A 21120-nucleotide genomic window follows, 5' to 3' on the forward strand; every position below is an offset into this window, starting at 1 on the left:
TACATGAGACACGGAAAATGACGATTTTGTGCCCTTGTGTTGAAATACCACCACGTAGATTAAATCTTATTTCCACTCCAGATCTAGCAAAACCGGCCAGTCTGAGACTTGAAATGGACACTTTGGGTCTTTTTGGAAAACCGCCATCACGTGGATTCATTCTAATTTTCACTCAAGGTCAAAAAGAATCGAATAAGAAAGTGCTACATAAGCCACTGTAAGTGACGATTTTGGGCCCTCTTATTGAAATTTCACCACGCAGATTAAATCTTATTTCCACTCCAGATCTAGCAAAACTGGCCAGTTTTAGACTTGAACTTTACAGATTGGGTCTTATTTAAAAACCTCCATCACGTGGATTCATTCTTATTTTCACTCAAGGTCAAAAAGAATCTAATAAGAAAAGTGCTACATAAGCCACTGTAAGTGACGATTTTGTGCCCTTGTGTTGAAATACCACCACGTAGATTAAATCTTATTTCCACTCCAGATCTAGCAAAACTGGCCAGTTTGCCACTTGAAATGTACACTTTGGATCTTGTTGGAAAACTGCAATCAAGTGGATGCATTCTTTTTTCACTCCAGGTCTAAAAGAATCGAATAACAAAGCCAGATACATGAGCCACTGAAAGTGACAATTATGAGGCTGTCCTTGTGTTAAAGTACCATTACGTAGATTAAAGCTTATTTTCACTCCAGATCGAGCAAAATCGGCCAGATTGAGATTTGAAATATCACTTTGGGTCTTTTTGGAAAATCGCCATGACATTGATTCATCCTAATTTTCACTTCAATTCCAAAAGAATCAAATTAGAATGTGACAAATGAGCCCCTAGATATGACAATTTTGGGTCCTTGAGTTAAAATAACACCAGGTAGATTAACGCCTATTTTCATTCCAGATCCAGCAAAACCGGCAAGTTTGAGACTTGAAATGTGCAGTTTGGGTCTTTTTGAAAAACCACCATCACGTGGATTCATTCTAATTTTCACTCAAGGTCTAAAAGAATCGAATAAGAAAGTGCTACATGAGACACTGAAAATCACGATATTGAGCCCTTGTGTTGAAATACCACCACGTAGATTAAATCTTATTTCCACTCCAGATCTAGCAAAGCTGGTCAGTTTAAGCGTAAAAATGTACTGTTTGCGTCTTTTCGGAAAGCAGCCATCACGTAGATTCATCCTAATTTTCACTCCAGGTCTAAAAGAATCGAATAAGAAAGTGCTACGTGAGACATGAGACAATAAAAATGGATCTGGTTTTCACTCCAGATCCACCAAAACGTGCCAGTTTGAAACTTAAAATCTTTATTTTGGACCCGTTCAAGAAAATGCCATAACGTGGATTCAGCGTAAAGTTCACTTCAGGTTTTTAAGGAACGAATACGATAGTGCCACTTTGTTAATCAAAATCATGATTTCTGGCCCTTGTATGCACTATATGTAAAACTAATTGTAACGCATGTAAATACCTTTAAAATTTCTTATTTTTTTCTTTCTTCCTGTTAGTTTATTGTTTCCTTGTACTGTAAGCTCTAACACTAATAAAGCTTTTTATTGCAAAAAAAATGATATCTGGCCCTTTTGATGAAACTCCTCCACGTAGATTAAGCCTGATTCTCACTCCAGATCCACCAAAACCTGCCAGTTTCAAACTTTATATGCACATTTAGGACCTTTTTGATAAAATGCCAACACGTGAATTTAACCTAACCATCACTCCAGGTCCATAAGAATCGAAAATTATAGTGGCACTTGGTTAGTCAAAACCAAGATGTTTGGTTCTTGTGATGAAATACCACCACGTACATTAAGCCCGATTTTTACTCCAGATCCACCAAAACTGCCAGTTTGAAACTTAGAATGAATTTTGGGCCTTTTAAGAAAACGACATCACGTGGATTCAGCGTAAAGTTCGCTATCATTGCTTTATATATTTTGACGACTATTTACAGCGTACTTTGATATTTATAATTAAATACTTATGATGTTTTTAAAATTAATAAAAACTTAATAGAAAACACTGAATAAACAGAAATAAATATATCTGTTAACGAAACCTAGCCTTATGAGTTACGTTTACATGTTAAAGTAATGCATCTTTTAAAATATTTTTTCTCCTATATGAGCATTTTTTCTTTACAATTCTAAATAACTATACAAAAATTCGACCAAAAACATGCAATATGCAGGAATTCTTAACACAACCTTTCGACCCAAAGTTATTTCAGCGGTTTCTATAATTATCTTTAATGTTACATCCAAACCGTAGGCTGGCAAATGGAAACTCTTTTTATTATAGTCATGACTGACAGCAAAACAGCAAAACAAAATTCTCAAGAAAATGTTAAAGTTTGTTCCTCCAGTGTTTTCGTGTCAAGTGCTGTGACACGCCTTTTCGTCCTTCTCTAATAACTATGGTCCAATATTCAACAGAATCTTCCCACACCTTTAAATAGCTGCAACCCGCAGGGCAAATCCAACAGAAAAAAACTCCCTTGGCCCTCACGTAAGATTTGGTAGTTGGGCTAAACACCTTACGCCGCAAACCCGTCGATTATAGATACTACAGTCTCTCAAGAAGCCATGTTGGTGGTACAACCTGCCAGACCACAGATTATGATATGCGACGCAATGATTCTCCACTGCTAGAGATAAATCACGCCGAGAGGGGACGGATAACGACCTCTTTGGACCACGTCTCAGTACAGATCACTGATTCGATCGGTTATTCTCGGTTATTTCCTCTCTTTCCTTCAACAAATGTGTGTTTTCATCATCTCAGTTTGATCAAATATAAAACAGTTTCTGCAATCGCAACTGCTGGCCATAGCTGCCCACGTGTAATTGAGGCTGAAGAGTGAGATCCAGAATGCAACTTGGCAGTAGTGAAGGGTGTGCTAACAACATCCCCTGGGTATGATGGCTCGGGCGAATGGAGATTGGAGATAGGTCTTTCTGTGTCGGGTCTTGAGATGGACAGAGCGAAAGCAGTAGCTCTTGTTAACGTGGTAGTAGCAGTGTTTGGTGCTGAAATTGGAATAACAGAGTTAAAAACATATTGGAAGAGATTTAGGGTTTGCAAACAAAGAAAGGGAATTTGAAACGCAGACAATGGGTCACTCTTAAACTGTTGTACGTTAGAACTTAAGACACGTTTACATGACATACGCGTAGACACCAGTATTGATTTTGTGCCTATGAAACATAAAACAGAATCCATGCACAGTTTTCTGAAAAGGTTGGCTCAAAGTGTATTTTGTGTTAAAAAGTCAACTCTCTCTAAAACGGACACCGTCGGGACCGGCTGCAACTGTCCGTTTTAGAGGGGTGTCCGTCTTATAGGGAGTTTAGTTACAGTAAAATGACTGAAAAATGACGAGGTGTCCGTCTTATAGAGGTGTGACAATGTTTTTGTATTGTTACAAGAGCTAGGGTATGGCCTATACGGTGTTTCAGATGAAACTTTGACCCAAAATTGAACGGCGAACATGGCGTGGCTGTTATTTTTTCGTTTTATCAAGCTTTCTCCGAGAATCTGGTCGGCTGATTTTCACACAAAATTTTAATACACAGTACAATGCTGTGACGTTGTTACTCTTTGTGACTATTTGTCCGGGGATTTGTGAGGCTCAAAATTATTCAAGTAATATAAAAATACGTTAAAGAACTTCAAATAAGTATAGTGGTTTAGTTTTACTTGTCACCACTTGTAAGTTCTATTTTGCGAGCCTTCCAATGCCGAAGAGAGTACTCAGATCTGTTTTCGGTGGCTATGTGCCGCCCGGGTCTTCGAAATAGCATCCTGTTTTAAAAGAATTTCCATCGAAAATGATACCCCTTTCTGGAAACAGGTCATTTTTTTACCACCCCGTTTTGGCTGCTGATAATTTGAAACTATCGTGGGTTCGAAATATCAAACTCATTAAAGGAATCGTTCCTAAAATGGATACCCCGTTCCAGATCGGGAGCCCAAAATCACGACACTGTTCCGCAACACATACCGGTATAGGTAATTTGGGAGAGTACCCCCCTCCCCGCGGGCTTTCAATGAAGGACCGTCAACTTTCAAAAGAGAAACGCAGATAAAAAATAGAAAAGTTGTTTTCACAAGGTGCAAAGAAAAATGAAAGAAGATGAGTTGAGATAGCTGTTAAACCTTAAGTCACTCTAAAGTCATAATCTAATTACCTGGAAAATCACTACTACTGTCGACAAAAATCCATATTCTGTACACTTGTACTGTTTCCATCTTTGTGCCAATGTACCTTTTTGCCGACCCTTTAGGTGGCTTTGTATGAACTTTGACTCTAAACTTGCGCCTGTTATCGTTATCCTGAATTCTAGTCAGCAACAGTGAGCCTCTTCTAACTTGCAATCTGTTCCAAAAATCTGGCACCGAATGATTGCCGTCTCTTGTCTTTGTGCAAACCTGACAAGAGCCACAGTATGCGAATCTGCTTTCATTAATGCTGTACCACTCTATATCGACCACACGTTCACATTCATCATGTAAGAAGTTCATTAGTAGGATCTTTGTTAGGTTAAGATCGCGTCCTTCTTGAAGCCTCACACCTGCACATGAAAGATAGGAAATATAGATATGTAGTCTATGTAGTTTAATTAAGGAATACTGCTTATACAGCATTTCAACTGACACTATAAAAATAGTTCTTTTATTACTACCTGTTTTCTTATTTCCCCACACTTAAAATTACAATACAGTCAACTTTCTCTTAACGGACACCTCTATAAGAACGGTTGACGGACACCTGGTGTTGGTCCCTTTCCTGCCGTTTTTGAATCATGCACTTGACTGTACAGTCAACTCTCTTTAAAACGGCCACCGTCGAGACCGGCTCCAACTCTCCATCTTAGATAGATGTCCGTCTTATACGAAGTTCAGTTACAGTAAAATGACTGAAAAACGGCAGGGACGGGACCAACACCAGGTGCCCGTCTTAAAGAGGTGTCCGTTTAGAGAATGCTGTCTGTACTCTTATGATAATTCTCTCCCTTATAAGGCCCCATCCCTACGATTCCAAATACCTTTATTAGGACCAAACGATTCCACTTTCCTTCTGATCACACCCCTACGATTCCTCCTTCCATTCAAGTTTTCACCCTTATGATTCGGGCTTCCTCCGTTAGGGTCCCAATCGCTGCGATTCTTTTTCATTCATTCCTCGGCCAGGGTCCTCAACCCTTACGATTCCTCTTTCTTGCATTAACGTCTCCACTCCTACGATTTCCCTTATTAGAAAGCCACCTTTAAGATTCCTCTTTCCCCAATAAGGGTCCTCACAACGAAAGATTCCTCTTTATTGACTAGGGCCTCCACACAATGATTCTTTTTTTTGTTGTTGTGGGGGTACCCAGCCCATGCGATTCCTTTTTATTTCACTAGGGCCCCCATCCCTACAATTTCTGTCTCATACAAGTGCAAAAAACAATGACCATAGCAAGTAAGCCATGCTACACGTTTAACTTACATTGCGCGGTAAAGTTGACTTCATAGACGCAACGAGATGGCGGTGTGGAGTGGTCATAGTAATGAACTTGACACATTATCCGGGCGCGGTCGTGTGTGGCATTTCCTGAGCGTTCTATAGTCACCGCGCCATTAGAATTATTTAACAAAGTGATGCCGTCTGCCAGTATTGCTCTGTGTGCAAAACAATTAATGACACCGGACTTGTAACTGCAGGAAGAAAACTTGATCCATCCAGTGCCAAGGAGCTTTATTTTCCACTCCACATCTTGGACTGCATTCACGTTTCTATCCGCATCTTCACAATTTAAAGTCAACTGCCCGTCCATGCATGCTTGCCTTTTTATTGGCGGTTTGGTTGCTGAGGACGTTGTTTTCGAACTCACTGAAAAAGGAAAAACAAATTATCAGCACTCCATTAATGCTAATGATGAACTTTTTTTTAGGTTAAATCGTGAAAAACGGGAGACGTTGCATCTTTTCTTTAATACGCAAGTTAGTTTTCGAAGGAAAAAACCAGGGAAAGCAAGAAAATGAAGACATACGTATAGAACTGCGCATGAGGGAAAAACTGGCAGCGCGTCGCGCTTCCATTATTCACGCGGCTATTTTTCCTCAATTTAAGTAGCATTAATCCTCTATAATAAGGTACTTATTATAAATGATTACTTATTATAGAGGATTACTTTTAAGGCTAAGGTAACGTTTACGTCAGATCATCCTTACTTGACAGAATGTAAATGGCGAAAGTCAAAATATAATCGCCTTGGAATTTTCAATTATAAGTGAACTCTGACGTTGTTATTGTTTTTATTAACAACATTTTCTACAACAGACTAGTTAGTCAAACGTATGATATAAAAGAGTTAAGTACATTTAATAGATGCGTCATTTTCTTAGAATGAGTGATAGGAAGATTTTTTATAACAATATGTATAGTCTATTTTCATTATTTATCTGTTTCTTTATCTATCTTTTAACTTAGAATTTACAAAGGCTTTGTGTCCCCTATTAGCTGTAAAGCTAAACAAATCGACACGTTTATAAAGTTTTCGTTCATTCATGCGTGTTTGAGTTTAGTCACAGCCTCTGGTCGCGTGACTTTCGTTTGTCGCGTGACTCTAGTTTGTTTAGGGTCTCACAAGTCAAAGGAAACGTGCCAAAGATCTGCCTTCAAAAACAACTAGATCAGAATATATTTTTACGTTACTAATATGTCAATGTATCTCTTTGTGATCGTTAGCAGAAGCCAACAGAAATTCAAAAAGGCTGCTCGTAAGCTAACGATAAAGTGACTCAGAAAATCAAATACAAAGACGATGGATTGTTGTTTTTCACCCCTGCTGGTTACGCGAATAACCAGTTTATTTTAATTTTATTTTTATTATATTTTGCGATTGTATAATATTGCAAGCTCTTCCCTTAGTCGGCTTTTTTACCACTGCAGTCCTGAAACTGTATTAAGCGAAGACTCTATTAAATTGAAATTTATTGCAGACTCTGCATATTAGCCTACGAGCAGGCGCTATCTGCATATCAGATCGAACGTTGTCCGGAAGCTAAAACGAAAGAGGAAGTCATAATTGACAAAGCTAGCTCGGGGCCGGGAATTTTCCCTTACCAGATAATTGACATGTTTCTTTATAATGGACTTATCGAAATTACAATTTATTACGAAAGAAATTCGTATCTCGGCATCGTAACGTAGAAACGAAGAAACTCGCTTACTACACGCAATATTTGATAAAAGGTATCATTCAACTGATAAGGCAGATAATGGAACCACTATTAAAGGAAACCACAGAATAAACAATGCCCACGGACGCTTCTGAGAACTCGCAGCGTGTGACTATATTTTTCCATCAACACCAATAAACGAACATTTTGCTATTGCATTAGATTTTTTCGTAAATTATTGGAAAGCGTTTCCACGAATCCTAGCGTAAAAAATGGGGTATGATTGGGGAAACTTTTAATGGATTGAACGTGCTCGCTAGATAGCGTGACAACACGATGCAAACGAAGCACATAATTAATTAGCTCAAAATGGAATCAGATCACTCACTGAAGACAGGAGCCATTGAGCTATATTTTGTGACGATCAAAGCGCATGTAGTAAACTATGGATTTAACGATAATGCACATTCTTTACGGGTGAAAACTGAAGCAGTTAGTGAGTTTAATGCAAAGTCACTGCAAAGTTCCGCTTTCATTTCATGACAAAGAGACATGAGTTACAAAATGGTAATATAACTTGCTTGCTACTATTACTGTATTATATCGCACAACCTGTAGGTAACTTCTCTACCACAACTGTTGCAGCCTGTGTGAGTGTTCTTAGAACCCCTCTTAGGCCAGGGTACTTTTAAATTGAATTAATACTCACGTTCACTCGTGCCCCCTTAAATTTACTACAATCACTTGAGCATGCATTTTCAACCTATTCGGCCGGAGCAACCACTGAGCAAATATCGTTTAAATGTCTTTATGTACAAAGACAAAGACACTTACCCAAAAAAGCAGCCGATAAAATCCTTACAATCCAGGGAAGCGAATTCATCATCTTTTGTCGATACGCTCAGCACAGCGATTTAACTGTTGCACATGGTACATGATTACCCGATTAACTTGTTCCGCTTTAGGAAACAATGTGAGCTAATGTGCTGATCCAGCACCTCTTGAACTCTGCAGCTATTACTATTTTTCGCGAATGATGTCACAACAGACCATGCGCCATAAAAGAACTGTCAACACAGTGGACATCATGTTTTCCTTCCGGAAATCACAGGGAGGGTCGATACACGTTTTTTGTGAACTTTTATAATATTTGTCGTTTCAGTGTTTACATTTACCTTGGCCCTGAAAAGCCTCATCGGGAATGGTCATTCAAATATTTACTTTCACTTTCTATATATGTTATTGTAAACTAATAAAAACCAATTAAAATACAAAAAACAAGGAGAGTCAATACACGCTTCTTTGTGAATTTTACAATATTTGTTTCAATGTTTGTTGTAGTTTATCTTGGCCCTGAGGAGCCTCATCGGGAGTGGTCATCAAAATATTTACTTTCACTTTCTATAGTTTATTCAATTTTCTGTTCGTACCATAGTTAGGGTCTGTCGTTCAGTTTCAAGTAAATCAGTGCTTTAAGTTTGCAAAAACGTTCAAGAGACGTACGTAAATATTTACTTTCACTTTCTATAGTTTATTAAATTTTCCGCTCGTCGGTTCCTTTATAGGTTTTTAGGCGGGTTCATTTCGTGTTTGGAACCATTTACGGTGATTTAGGACATTTTAGGTGTTCAGTTTTAAGTAGATTTTTCAAGTTTGATCTTTAAGATAGACCAAGATAGACAGAATAGGGAGATTACTTTAGAAGCTGAACAAACTGCTCGTTCGATGTTTGGTCGCTCTTCAAAACTTTAGCACCGAGTCGAAAGTTTCGCTGTTTGCTTGTAAAAGTCAACTTTGCCGTAAGCGACAAACATCCGCTCATGGGGGGTTCTTCAGCTTCAACTTCCGGGAAGTTCTAATCGTTTTGAGCGTTTGACCTTGTGTCAAGTCAAGTCTCGCTCTCTCCGTTCTTTTTAGTTTTATATACTATTAGTAGATACTCAGCTGTGTTCTATTGGAAATCCGCGAATCTGATTGGTTCTCCCACTGTTTTCTATTTTAACAATAGAGTGTTTTTGTCGAGGAACTATCGGCTGATAGTTGCCCCGCGGAAATTTGATGTTCATAAAACAAATATTAGCCCGAGAAGCGAAGCTTCGAGGGCAAATATGCTAGTTTTAAGAACATCAAATTTCCAAGGGGCAACTATCAGACCGATAGTTCCGAGACAGAAACACTCTATTGTCTTTATTATTTTTACTTTTCAGGATAAAAAACTCAATTAAAAGCCGAAATTTAACAAACGAAACAAAACCATACAAGAAGCCCACCAAATGCAGTGAATTTGGTTGGGTTTTTTTGTCTGCAGGCACGCTTGTTTACAAAAAAGGCACGGGTGCGCTCGGGAGGGCACTATGGGCTGATAGTGCCCTCCGGCGCGCGGGCACTATCGCGTCACGTGTTCAATTTAAACCAATCAGAATCGGAGAAAATTTAGTGGTGAACTATAATCGCCGATAGAAAACAGTCGCGCGCTCAATGTGCAAGACATTGTTTCTTTAGTATTTGTTGTCGAGTCTCATAATAGTCAGTTTTCACTTACAGTTGAATCCCGATAACTCGAACTTCCCGCTAACTCGAACCTTTTCTGATTCCCCTCCAGGTTGTTTTCTTGCTACTTTTACCCTCGATAACTTGAACTTCCGATATCTCAAACCTTTTTCGATTTTCCTTGAAGGTTCCAGTTATCGGGATTCAACTGTAATACCAATATTCTTGTTTTATTAATAACGGAGATACTAAACATGATGATGATCCGGTTCTTTTAAGCAATTCGTACGGTTAGTTTTCATGTAATTTAGAAAAACGTAAATTTGGCGACCTTCCTACATTCCTACCTACCTACATTTTGACGCAAATGGTGAGTTTATAATATTTGCTCAAACTTTTTCATCCTTGCAAATAGCCGAATGTGATTTGGAGCAAACAAAACTAATGCATTGCACTTTCTTTGTCTTCGGTTATGGTACTTTTGGGCGAAATGTGGAAGCGCTGGAGCGTTCCCAGCCTCGAAGTTTGCCCGTGATTAATATTTTGATGATCAAATTGTATCGAGGTTTCTGTTCCAACGATTTTTCCGAAACTTAGAGAGTCATAATAAGATGTTATAATGAGCTTATTGCAGTAGCGCTCAGTTTTTGGAAATAGCAGTTTTATCCAAATAGGTGTGTTCAATAAAGTTAACATCGCGCAAAACTCGCAATCATTACATCGACATATTGACAAGCGTATTAATCTTCGATAAATGTCGAGTAAAATGCGAAAGTTTCAGGGAAATCGAGTCAGAAATGGTGAGTTATGGTGTGCTAACATGGAATCCTTACCAGCATTTCGTGTTTAATACCATTTACGGTGATTAAGGACATTTAGGGTGTTTAGTTTCAAGTAGATGTTTTAATTTATGAATTAAAACTGTTCTTAAGCCGATCTGGTTTTTTTGTAAACTAAATTTTCGGTGACTGTTCTGTTCACCTTCAACTAATCAGAGTTTAAAAGTTCGTTTGTGCTCGAGCTACCAATCTGTTGCGCTTCTTACGTTGCGCAGTGACTCCTGACTCAATACTGTACCTCGAAAAGATATTGTGGCCTCAGTCGAGCAGAGCATTTCGGGACTACCAGCTGCTGCGCAAGACGAAATAAGGGTTGAAGTGAGCCATATGCTTAAGAACAGTAAGCCACCGAGAACAAGCAACATAACGAGAGAAGAGCGGCAGGCACTGAGAGATCTTCGGCAGAACGAGAGCATACTCATTCTTCCCGCGGACAAGGGTAATTCTGTCATAGTGATGAACAAGTCTGATTACCAACAAGAAATCAGCTCCATGCTCCAAGACCGTAAGACGTACGAGCCAATCACGGACAAAAGACGGAACCCGACAGCTAAAACTGCAAAAGAACTACAGAAGAAGCTGCAAGACCTTAAGCAGTCCGGAAATCTTTCTGAGCAGCAGTACAAGCGACTCCAAGTTCCCGATCCAAATCCAGCATCCTTTTATGGACTTCCAAAAGTTTATAAAGTGGAACTAAGACCACGTGATGACCATACGTAGTTCCAGCGGAGGTAGATCGCATTCCCTTAAGGCAAATAAACAGCTGCATTGGCTCGCCGACATACGAGGTACCCAAGTACTTGGCTAAAATACTCAAGACCTTTCAAAAAGAGAACAACTACACCGTGCGCAACCCGACTGAGTATTAAGAATTTATTATTAACCAAAGAGTTGCAGACGATGAGGAACTTGTCTCCTTTGACGTTGTATCCCTTTTCACATCCATATCGGTTAAGTTGGAAATCGATGTTGTAAAAACGAAACTCGAACAGTCCGGAGATCATGCTTAACAACAGCTATTTCACTTATGAGGGAGTGTATTACCACCAAGTATTTGGCTGCGCAATGGGATCACTCGTCAGCGCTGTGATTGCGGACCTTGTTATGAGTAACATCGAAGAACGAGCCTTGTCCACATTCCCAGTTGCGCCTAAATGGTGGAGGAGGTATGTCGACGACTCAAACGTATGTTTGAAGAAATCGGACGTGTAGGTTTTCCACCGACATCTCAACTCTATAGACAACAACATCCAATTCACAATAGAACGTGCAAGTCAAACGGACAAGGGGCAGAGAATCTCCTTCTTGGATTCTTAAATCACCGTGTTGAGTGATGGCTCTATAGAGATTGGCATCTTCAGGAAAAAAAATCACACGAACAAGTACCTCGACTTCGCATCGCACAACCCCATGCAGCACAAGGAAGCCGTGGTGAAAACACTACTAAACAGGGCCAACATGCTACCGCCAAACCCAGACCTCAAAAGCAGTGAACAAGATCGAGTCATCAAGGATCTTAGAGCAAACGGATACCTGACGTCCTGTTTAAGAAATACGTAAGGAACAGAACCAGAGAAAGGCGCACACAAGAAAGACCACTGAGGCTCGCAGTCATTCCGTATGTAAGAGGCGCATCGGATCGCGTGGGTCGTGTCCTCCAGAAATTCCACATTTGGACGGCATTCAAGCCTGTAAGAACATTGGGCCATGTGTTCAGAAAGCCAAAAGATCGACCAACGGCAAACCGAATAGCTGGAATTGTTTACAAAGTGAAGTGCCGCGGCTGCCCCTTTACGTACATCGGTGAAAGCAAGCGCTCATGTTCCTCGCGCGGAGCCGAGCATAATCCAGGCCGAATCATCGATAAAGCAGCACGCCGAGAACACAACGGAACACAATATCGATCCGAAAGACGCCCAGATCCTCGAACGTGGCATAAGCAATTACACCAAGAGGCTTTTCTTGGAGTCGTGGCACTCCACTTTGGACAGCGACGCTGTAAACGAACGGAAAGCGTTCCCTCGCGCTTATGTGCCTTTAATTTAAAATCAATAACGTAAGAAGCGCAACAGATTGCTAGCGCGAGCACAAACGAACTTTTAAACTCTGATGAAGGTGAACAGAACAGTCACCGAAAATTTAGTTTACAGAAAAAACAGATCGGCTTAAGAACAGTTTTAATTCATAACTGTCCAATACCGATCGCAATACTGGTTCCAGTATTTTCAGTTAGATCATGTTTTAAGTTTGCAGTTTGATCTTCAAGATAGATCAAGATAGGCAGGATAGGGAGATTACATTAGAAGCTGAAGAAACTGCTCGTTCGATGTTTGGTCGCTCTTCAAAACTTTAGCGCCAAGTCAAAAGTTTCGCTTTTCGCTTGTAAAAGTCGAACTTGCCGTAAGCAGATATGCGTGGGATCATACTAAAATATCCTTTGAAGAGAAATATCTGCTCATGGGAGGTTCTTCAGCTTCAACTTCCAGACCTGTCGTGCAGTTATGCTGTTAGTGGTATAACGGTTTGTTTTCCTCTTAGTTAAAAATGTTATTCTGAATGACAATAGTAAATCATTTAATCTTGGTTCATTTTACATCTTCTTGGTCAGTTTCCATGGCTAATATTTTTTACAACTATTTACAGTGTGCCTTGATATTATACTACCTATAACCAAGCAAGACAATAATAAATAGACTTAGAGACGTTACTTATTTTTATAACACTGAGCAAATAAAGTTAATAGTATCCTTTCTTAAGGTGATTCCACTGAAATAGAAGGAGTATTAAAAATTTTCTGAAACTTGGTCCAGGTTACAATTATGTTATGAGGATTAAAAAAATAAAATAAAAAATGGGGGTCACCGCGCTAGTTTTTGTGTAAAATGGATGGCATTATAGTAAATATACGACCCGCGAGGTATATATTAGGAACCCTAGTAATCCAAATGGGGATTGCTATTGTTTCGAGAAAAATCATTTTTGCATTAAAAAATTAGTCTAGTCCAACAAAATAGACTTTGATCTTATATTAAAAACTATTCTTATTGTACAGGAATTAAGATAATGAAGAAATTAAAGATTTTGCTCTGTGCGCACGTTAACGGCACTACCTAAAAACGTGCTTTTACGGCACTAAAATTAAAATATCTCAATGTAGAATTTTAAACTTTTCTTTAAATTGCAATATATTGTAGACAACCGTATGACATTTAAATTATTGCATTAAAAAATGGGGGTCACCGTGCTCGTTTAAGAGAAAATGACCATTTATTTCCCTACCGAGCTTTGCCTAAAGGGAATCTCGTAGTGTTCTGTGCGCGCGCGCTCTTGCGCGCGCTAAATGACGCGAAAACTTATGCGCAGCTAGGATGCGCAATGCAATACCGTGGAATCACCTTAAGTGAGTTTCTTTACAACTGCAGATAAATAAAAAGAACTGTTATATAGCTGGATTTTTTTCCTCGACAGCCTGCGCTCTCATTACATTGGCTATTTCGAGGTCACATGACATCCAACAATAAAACTGTTTCCCGCCAAAAGTCTCTGCAACGTTGTAAAATCTATGACGTCAGAGGGTAACAGTACACTGTTAACTGCGAATGTTGACCACCTCTGTCTTTGTGCTATAAAACAAATCACTTCATGACTGGTCCTTCGGGAAACCACCTAATTTTGTTTCCCTCGAATCTCAATGTTTGAGCCTCGAGAAACTGGAGTACATACAATTGTATTTAATGTATGGAACCTTTTCGAAACCTTCCTTTTCTTACTATATCGTTTAACAAAGTAAATAGCAAATGGTATTATCGTCTATAAATCGGACTAATTCCGCACTATTCTGTCCAACATAGAGTCACATGTTTGTTATTATTAATTTCACAGTATGCCACATGTGACGTAGAAACACGACCACTAATGCATGCTGGGTATCATCTTCACCTCATTCCTAAACGTAGGTTTTCATCATCTCTGATTAAAGTGAAGGTAAACAGTCGCTGCAATCGTAACCGCTGTCCACAGTTGTACACGTGTACACATAGCTGAGGCACCGCTCCTTGAAGACTTGGTAACAGCAAAAGGTATGCAAGCAACGTCACCTTTGGAAGAAGAGGGGAGACTGGATCTACCTGTTCTTGTGGCCATTCTTGAAGTGGGCTGAATCGAAAAAGGCGGTGTGGAATTTGGTTCTGAAAAGAGGGAGAGAAACAGATCAAAACAGGCCAATCACAGAACACGAATGACACTTATACTGGGCGACCAGAGTGCGTTGCTCTATTTTATGGCCACCGGTTTAGTTAGGCTCGATTTCTAGCCGTTTTATTGGCCCGCGTTCCTTCCCCCACACCACGTTGGAGGGCTCGTTGGAGGAAAATAACACACCAGACTTCCAAAACGGCTGGAAATCGAGCCTACGGTTTAGCCTGCGTAGCTGTTTGTTTTATATGTGGCACGATGGCAAAATAATATCGGCGAAGCTATCATCAGTTCATATTTCAAGTATTCCACTATCCATCGAAGAGTTTTTAAAGAAAATCTAAAAATTTATTGTTTCTTCTAAGTTTTCTGTATTGTTGAGTGTTTTGTCATTTCGTCTGCCTTATTGTCTGGCTAGTTTTTAAACAACTATTATTAAAAAAAAAATCCAATTAAGTACCTGGAGAACTACGAGGACTTTTAACAAAAATCCATATTCTGTACACTTGTGCTGTCTCCATGTTTTTGTCAATATTGTCCCTTTTCGTCGACTTTGCAGCTGGTGATTCGAAGTGGATTTTGACTTTAATCTCGAGGTCGTTATCGCTATGCTGAATTCCAGTCAGCAACAGTGACCCTCTTCTAACTTGCAATCTGTTCCAGAAAACTGGCACAGGATGTTTGCTGTCTGTTGTGTTCCTGCAAACCTGACAAGAGCCGCAGTGTGCAAATCTGCTTCCATTAATGTCGTACCACTCTATATCGACCACACGTTGGCATTCACTAGGAGACAAGTTCATTAGCAGGATCTTTGTTAGGTTAAGATCACGCCCTTCTTGAATCCTCACACCTGTACATGAAAAAAAGAAAATGTACATATGAAGTCCAAACAATAGGCGTGTTTCCATTTTAACATACAGCATTTCATGTGACTCTATGAAGCTGGTTCTTCTATTATCCACATGTCCTATTGTTTCCCCACCCTTGCAATTACAATACTCTTACGATTTTTCTTTTCCCTTATAAAATGTCCCCACCCTAACGATTCAAATTTCCTTTATTAGAGCCACAACCGTACAATTCAGCCTTCTTTGGTCCCACTCACCCCCCCCCCCCCCATCCCTAAGATTCTTTTCCTTTATAATGGTCATTTAGACCCCCTACTCCTACGATTTCACTCCTTTTAAATTAGGGCCCTATCTCCAAGATTCCACTCTCCTCTGTTAGTTTCATAGTACCACTTTTTTTCTTTCCTTATTTTTCTTCATTTGAGTCCCCAACACTCACGATTTCTCTCTTTCTCTCTCTCACCTTAAGGTCCCAACCGAACTTCGTTCCCTGGGGTTTTCTCTTCAAAAGTAGAAAATGTCCTGGGAGCGACATCGGGTCCCCAACCCAACGCTTTTTCTCAAAAAGTGCAATACACCATGACAAAGTAAGAAACGCTTACTGAACTTACACATACAAATGAACTTACACTGTGCGGTAAAGTTGACTTCGTAGACGCGACGAGATACAGAGTCGTCAAAGTAATGAACTTGACACATTATCTGGGCGTGGTCGTGTGTGGCGTTCCTTGAGCGTTCTATAGTCACCGCGCCATTTTTGGAATTGCTTACAAAAGTGATGCCATCTGCCAGCACTGCTTTATTCTTACAATTAATGTCGCCGAATTTTTTCTGACTGCAGAAAGAGAAACTGAACCATCCAGTGCCAAGGAACTTTATTTTCCACTCAACATCTTGGACTGCATTCACGTTTCTGTCCGCGGCTTTGTAGTGCAAGGTCAGCTGCCCATTCTTGCATGCTAGTCTTTTTACTGCTGTTGTTGTTTTCGTACTCGCTGAAAAAATAAATAATAAAGAATCAGTTCTCCTTTAATTTGTTTTTATTTTTTTAATATATATTTTCTTGGTGTACAATACACCTGTTGGAGGGTCTGAATGGGGTTTGGTGTTTAATGTTATTTGCCCATAATTTTTAGTTGTTGCTGTTCAATTGGCCAATTTTTTAATATTTACTGTTTCCGAGGAAAATACTGTTAAGTGTTTGGAAGCTCTTTCGTGAAAAACCCATAGTCTTTTACTATAGTAAATTCTTATCTGCTCTTCGAATATCGGTAATAGAATTGCTCCTGAACTTTGAGCCTGTGCTCTGTGTTCTCCTTGGAAATCTTCGGTAGTCTCCGGTCATGTTCGGAGGTATTCGGGAATCTCCGGCAACCTTTGGGAATCTTCGGTAGTCTTCAGAAATCTTCCGAAATGATCGGGAATCGTCGGAAAATGGCCGAAAACATTTTCATATTTTCAACAAAATAAGATTGGCATTTTTGAGCCGTTTTGTTTCTTTTTGGATAAAATTTACTGTTACAGTGAATTTTTTACTGTTAGTGTTAAGTAGCTAAAATTTAACTGTTTCATGTTACAGAGCCAAAAAATTAAGTGTTTTGTGTTGTCGAGGTACCCCCATTCAGACCCTCCTGTTGGTTTTCGGAGGAGAGAGGAGACCCGGGGAAATTCGAAAGATAAGACAATGTTACACAAGGAAATGTTTCTTGCAACTTGTAATGCAACAAACGTTGCATTGCCAATTGCTAAAAATATTTCACGTGTTACATCCCATTCTTGCAACCTGCAATGCATGCATGTTCGCTAACCTTCGAGCGAACAATAGAACAAACAACATGAAAGCCTTAATAATGTATAAAACCATGAATGGACTTACCCCAGATTACCTACAAAACCTTTTCTCTCAGCGTCACTCTGTTTATAACTTGAGAGACTCTGAGGGAAAGCCGACGCTACCCAAACCAAATACCAACTATTTAAAACGAAGCTTTTCTTACAGCGGCGCTATGCTCTAGAATAACATGCCAAATGTCTTAAAAATGCCGCATCAGTTAATAATTTTAAGAAAATTATCAAGAAGGTAGCTGACGTATATGATTCCCACACCGCAATCATGTAAAGCAGTTTTAGTTTTAGTTTCTTTAATACTTGAGCTTATTGTAACTGATGGTTTCCCGTGTTTAAATAAAGTTTTTACATTACATTACATTACATTACATTACATTACATTACATTACATTACATTACATTACATTACATTACATTACATTACATTACATTACATGAACAATGCTCCTAGCCCCCAAAACAATAGCAACTGTTACACTAGATGACCAGTAGAATTCCTAGCTTACGAGAAGCTTCTACACTACTTTGGTCTCTTACGACTAAGGAGTGAGTACGCCGGCAGAGCGTAAAGTTGTCATTGGATTAGATTTGATTGGATTGGATTGGAGTGAGTTAACTAACAACTGACCCGAAAAACGATATAACAGGTGAAAAAGTAATGCACAAAATCTAGATGAACCTCACTTTTCAAAATGTAAATGGTGAAATTAAAGTCAAAAAATAAAACTGCCTTAAGAAGTGAGTTCCTGTTGTAATTAGATTTGTGAACATCTATTTTTACGCCAGGCTTATTTGTCAAATGTGTGATAAGGAATTTTAAAAGGAAAAAATGTGTGCGGGTTATATGAGTATACGACAATACTAAATGCCCACATGCCATGCAAACCTCTGCTCGCGTGACGTCCGTTTGTCGCGTGCATTTTAATAAGGAAGCGTGCAAAAAAAAAATCTGCCTACAAAAAATATATTTTAATGTTACTAATTAGGGCCGAATCGCACTAGCGGACAAGTTTTAAATGTCATGACATTTTTGACAAAAACAAAATTGTCGCGACAAGTCAGAGACATCTTGAAGAGAACAAAAGGTGAAATTATTAGTACAATAGCTTTGCACGTGCTTCTGGCATCCCTGTACATTTCTCAGCACGGCCGTCTTGGGCAAACATTTAATATGCAGTACCACGCGTTAAAAAAAAATCTAAAAAAAATTGCATTTAGAGCACGCGTGTTCTCATGCAGTGGAATAATGAGTCGTCTCAAGATTCTCATTCTTACATTGGGCAAATACTTCGCTTATAAACATGCCTTGCCTATCGCGGAAAGATTTTGCGGCTGAATTATGATAGTGAGAGCCACATCACGGTGCATACTATCGCAAAAATTTTGGTGTGCGTGTTGTTATTAGGTCCAGTTTGGCCAAACACAATTATCTGGCATTACGAGGGCATGGGAATGCGACTTGTCATGAAATGTCCTGCCTCGAGGCAGGACTTCGGCCCCTTTGATGATTTGTCCGTTTTGACAAAATTCGCCCTTGTCCAACAAGTCGTACGCACTTGTTTTTGCAATTGTTTGACAAAATGTATCGCGCGTGCAACGCAGACCAATCATAAGACAGCTGCTTCTTTGTTTTCCTAAAATGTTGGACAAGTTGTAGGTCTCGAAAAACGTAATCGCACTTGTGTTCTGCAACATTTGACTCATTAATGATGAAATGTACCATTTGTTGCAAAATTTGTCCGCTAGTGCGATTCGGCCCTAATATGTCAATGAATCTCTTTATGATTTTTCAGAAGCCAACAAAAATTCCAGAAATGCTTATTTTAGGCTTCAGAAAATAGTGATTCAGAAAATCAAACGCAAAGACGATGGATTGTTTTTGTTCATCTCTGCTGGTCAAGCGAATAATCATTTTATTTTTAGTTGGATTTTTATTCGAAATTATTTTGCGATTGTACAGTATTCCTAGCTACTCCATCGGTCTGCTTTTTTACTGCTGCAGTCCTGAAAATATATAAATAGAAGACTCTACTTAAATAGGCCTTATTCGTATTCTCGGTATTGGACTGGAACTAGCTTGCAATAGAGGCTAATGCGGGTAATCTTTTCAAATGCAAATGGCATGAAGCTGTTTTTAATGATATTCCCCCGCATGAGCCTCCATTGCAAGCTAGTTCCAGTCCAATACCGAGAATACGAATAAGGCCTATTGTTTCACACCGCATGTGACTGACGATGTCCGAAAGAGGAAGTCATAACTCACATAGTTCAGGAATTAATCGGGACTTTTCCCTGGTGAGATTATTGATATGTTTCTTTATGATGGACATTGCAAATTTTCAGAATTTTTCGTGAAGGAAATCTGTATCTCACCATCATACTGTAGAAACGTAGAAACTCAAATTCTAAATGGAATATCCGATGAAAGATATCGTTCAACACAAATGCAATATTAGTGTAATCGCTTGTAAGACCATAGTAAGACCTTGTAAAGGAAACCACAGATTATTAGAACTCGCGGCGTGATACCGTCTATATCTTGCCATAAACACAAATAATTAAAGTCAAATTTGTTATTGCATTAGATTATCCGTAAATCGTTAAAAAGAGTTTCCACAATTCAGTCATGGAACGTCTTTCCAATGGATTTACTAATAAGCTAATTGGGGTATGACTGGGGTCGGTAACCTTTAACGAGTTGAACTTGTTTACGGAGGCTCAGCAACATGCAAACGAAGCATAACTAATTACTGCCAGCTCAAAATGGAATCAAAAGATCACTCTGATTGACTAAAGACAGTACGAAAATGTGGAGCTATTTTCCCTGTATTTTTCGTGTGTTGCAGCACCAGAGGACCCCAGTAGCTATAGAAGTAACAACAGTAGTGCAGCAGAGTACAGTGTAGTTGACCGGCTCTTTACAGTCGACACAACCGACTGAGTAGCGTTTCGAGCGAAGTTCCCACAAAATTTACTTAATTTATGTACAATTCTAAAACGTTGCCTTTGATAGCACTGGAACAAGAGTAGTAATCTGTAAAAACAGCTTTCTTGTGCTATTGCATTGCAAAGCCTGTCGCTGATTAAGGTCTTCTATATCCCAACTGCTACAGTCGTAGTATATAAATTGAATAACATTCACGCATGCCACTCAATACAATCACGTACGCAACGCAATGTTTCCAAACTTTTCGGCCGGCGCAACCAGATATGTATTTAAATGTCTGCCAAGAAGACTTACCCAAAAAAGCAGCCGTTAAAATCCATACGAGCCACGAAAGCAAATACATCTTCTCATCACACTTCTGTTTCTGTAAACGCAAACAAAGCGCAACAATATAACTGATGCACCCGTATACATTTTCCACTCACTAATATCAAACAATCTGACCCAGCACCTCGTGAACCTCTTCAGTTATTAATATCCGCGAATGATGTCACAACCGATTATCGAGAAAATGTAATTACACCTCTACCTTTATGGCTTTATGATAACCAATGTCATAAAAGAACTTCAAACACACAGAAAAATAAGTCTTATTTCCGGAGATCACACGGAGACACTGTATTTAACTGACAAAACACGCTTTTGTGAACTTTTTTAATATTGTCTCAGTGTTTATTTTTTCTTTTTTGGGATTGGGAGTGGTCGTTAAAATATTTCCTTTCACTTTCGATCCTTTCATTCGATCTTCTGCTTGTCGGTCCTTTTTTGGCGGGTTTATTTCAT

The 21120-nt window shown here is 39.2% G+C and overlaps 2 protein-coding genes across 3 annotated transcripts; both read right to left on the reverse strand.

Annotated features, from left to right (window-relative positions):
- Window positions 1-2376: 2376 nt before the first annotated feature.
- LOC144643275 (uncharacterized) lies at window positions 2377-8134 on the reverse strand. The gene is made up of 4 exons (XM_078502477.1): window positions 8006-8134; window positions 5496-5879; window positions 4195-4578; window positions 2377-3033 (listed from the first exon to the last, which is right to left on the reverse strand). Exons 1-4 carry the CDS (start codon window positions 8055-8057, stop codon window positions 2780-2782), a joined length of 1074 nt encoding a protein of 357 aa, XP_078358603.1. The 5' UTR covers window positions 8058-8134; the 3' UTR covers window positions 2377-2779.
- Window positions 8135-13056: 4922 nt separating this feature from the next.
- Window positions 13057-20767, reverse strand: LOC144643276 (uncharacterized). Of its 2 annotated transcripts, XR_013568882.1 has the most exons (5): window positions 20632-20767; window positions 16172-16537; window positions 15155-15544; window positions 13896-14687; window positions 13057-13251 (listed from the first exon to the last, which is right to left on the reverse strand). XR_013568882.1 is itself a non-coding variant. In XM_078502479.1 (4 exons), the coding sequence occupies exons 1-4, from the start codon at window positions 20678-20680 to the stop codon at window positions 14464-14466; spliced, it is 1029 nt and encodes a 342-aa protein (XP_078358605.1). In that variant the 5' UTR covers window positions 20681-20767; the 3' UTR covers window positions 13057-14463. The 2 variants fall into 2 exon arrangements, 1 of the variants encoding a protein (XP_078358605.1); XM_078502479.1 differs by having other exon boundaries at window positions 13057-14687.
- Between the last annotated feature and the right edge of the window lie 353 nt (window positions 20768-21120).

Source organism: Oculina patagonica, chromosome 2 (assembly GCF_052425735.1).
Source record: "Oculina patagonica isolate OP01 chromosome 2, crgOcupat, whole genome shotgun sequence".
Taxonomy (NCBI): domain Eukaryota; kingdom Metazoa; phylum Cnidaria; class Anthozoa; order Scleractinia; family Oculinidae; genus Oculina; species Oculina patagonica.

Coding starts and splice junctions, on each gene's coding strand:
- LOC144643275 (XM_078502477.1), bottom strand. CDS start 8,057: ATGATGAATTCGCTTCCCTGGATTGTAAGGATTTTATCGGCTGCTTTT. Junction 5,880..8,005: donor TTTATCGGCTGCTTTTTTGG/GTAAGTGTCTTT, acceptor TTCCTTTTTCAG/TGAGTTCGAAAACAACGTCC. Junction 3,034..4,194: donor CAGTAGTAGTGATTTTCCAG/GTAATTAGATTA, acceptor TTCCAATTTCAG/CACCAAACACTGCTACTACC.
- LOC144643276 (XM_078502479.1), bottom strand. CDS start 20,680: ATGTATTTGCTTTCGTGGCTCGTATGGATTTTAACGGCTGCTTTTTTG. Junction 16,538..20,631: donor TTTAACGGCTGCTTTTTTGG/GTAAGTCTTCTT, acceptor TTATTTTTTCAG/CGAGTACGAAAACAACAACA. Junction 14,688..15,154: donor AAGTCCTCGTAGTTCTCCAG/GTACTTAATTGG, acceptor CCCTCTTTTCAG/AACCAAATTCCACACCGCCT.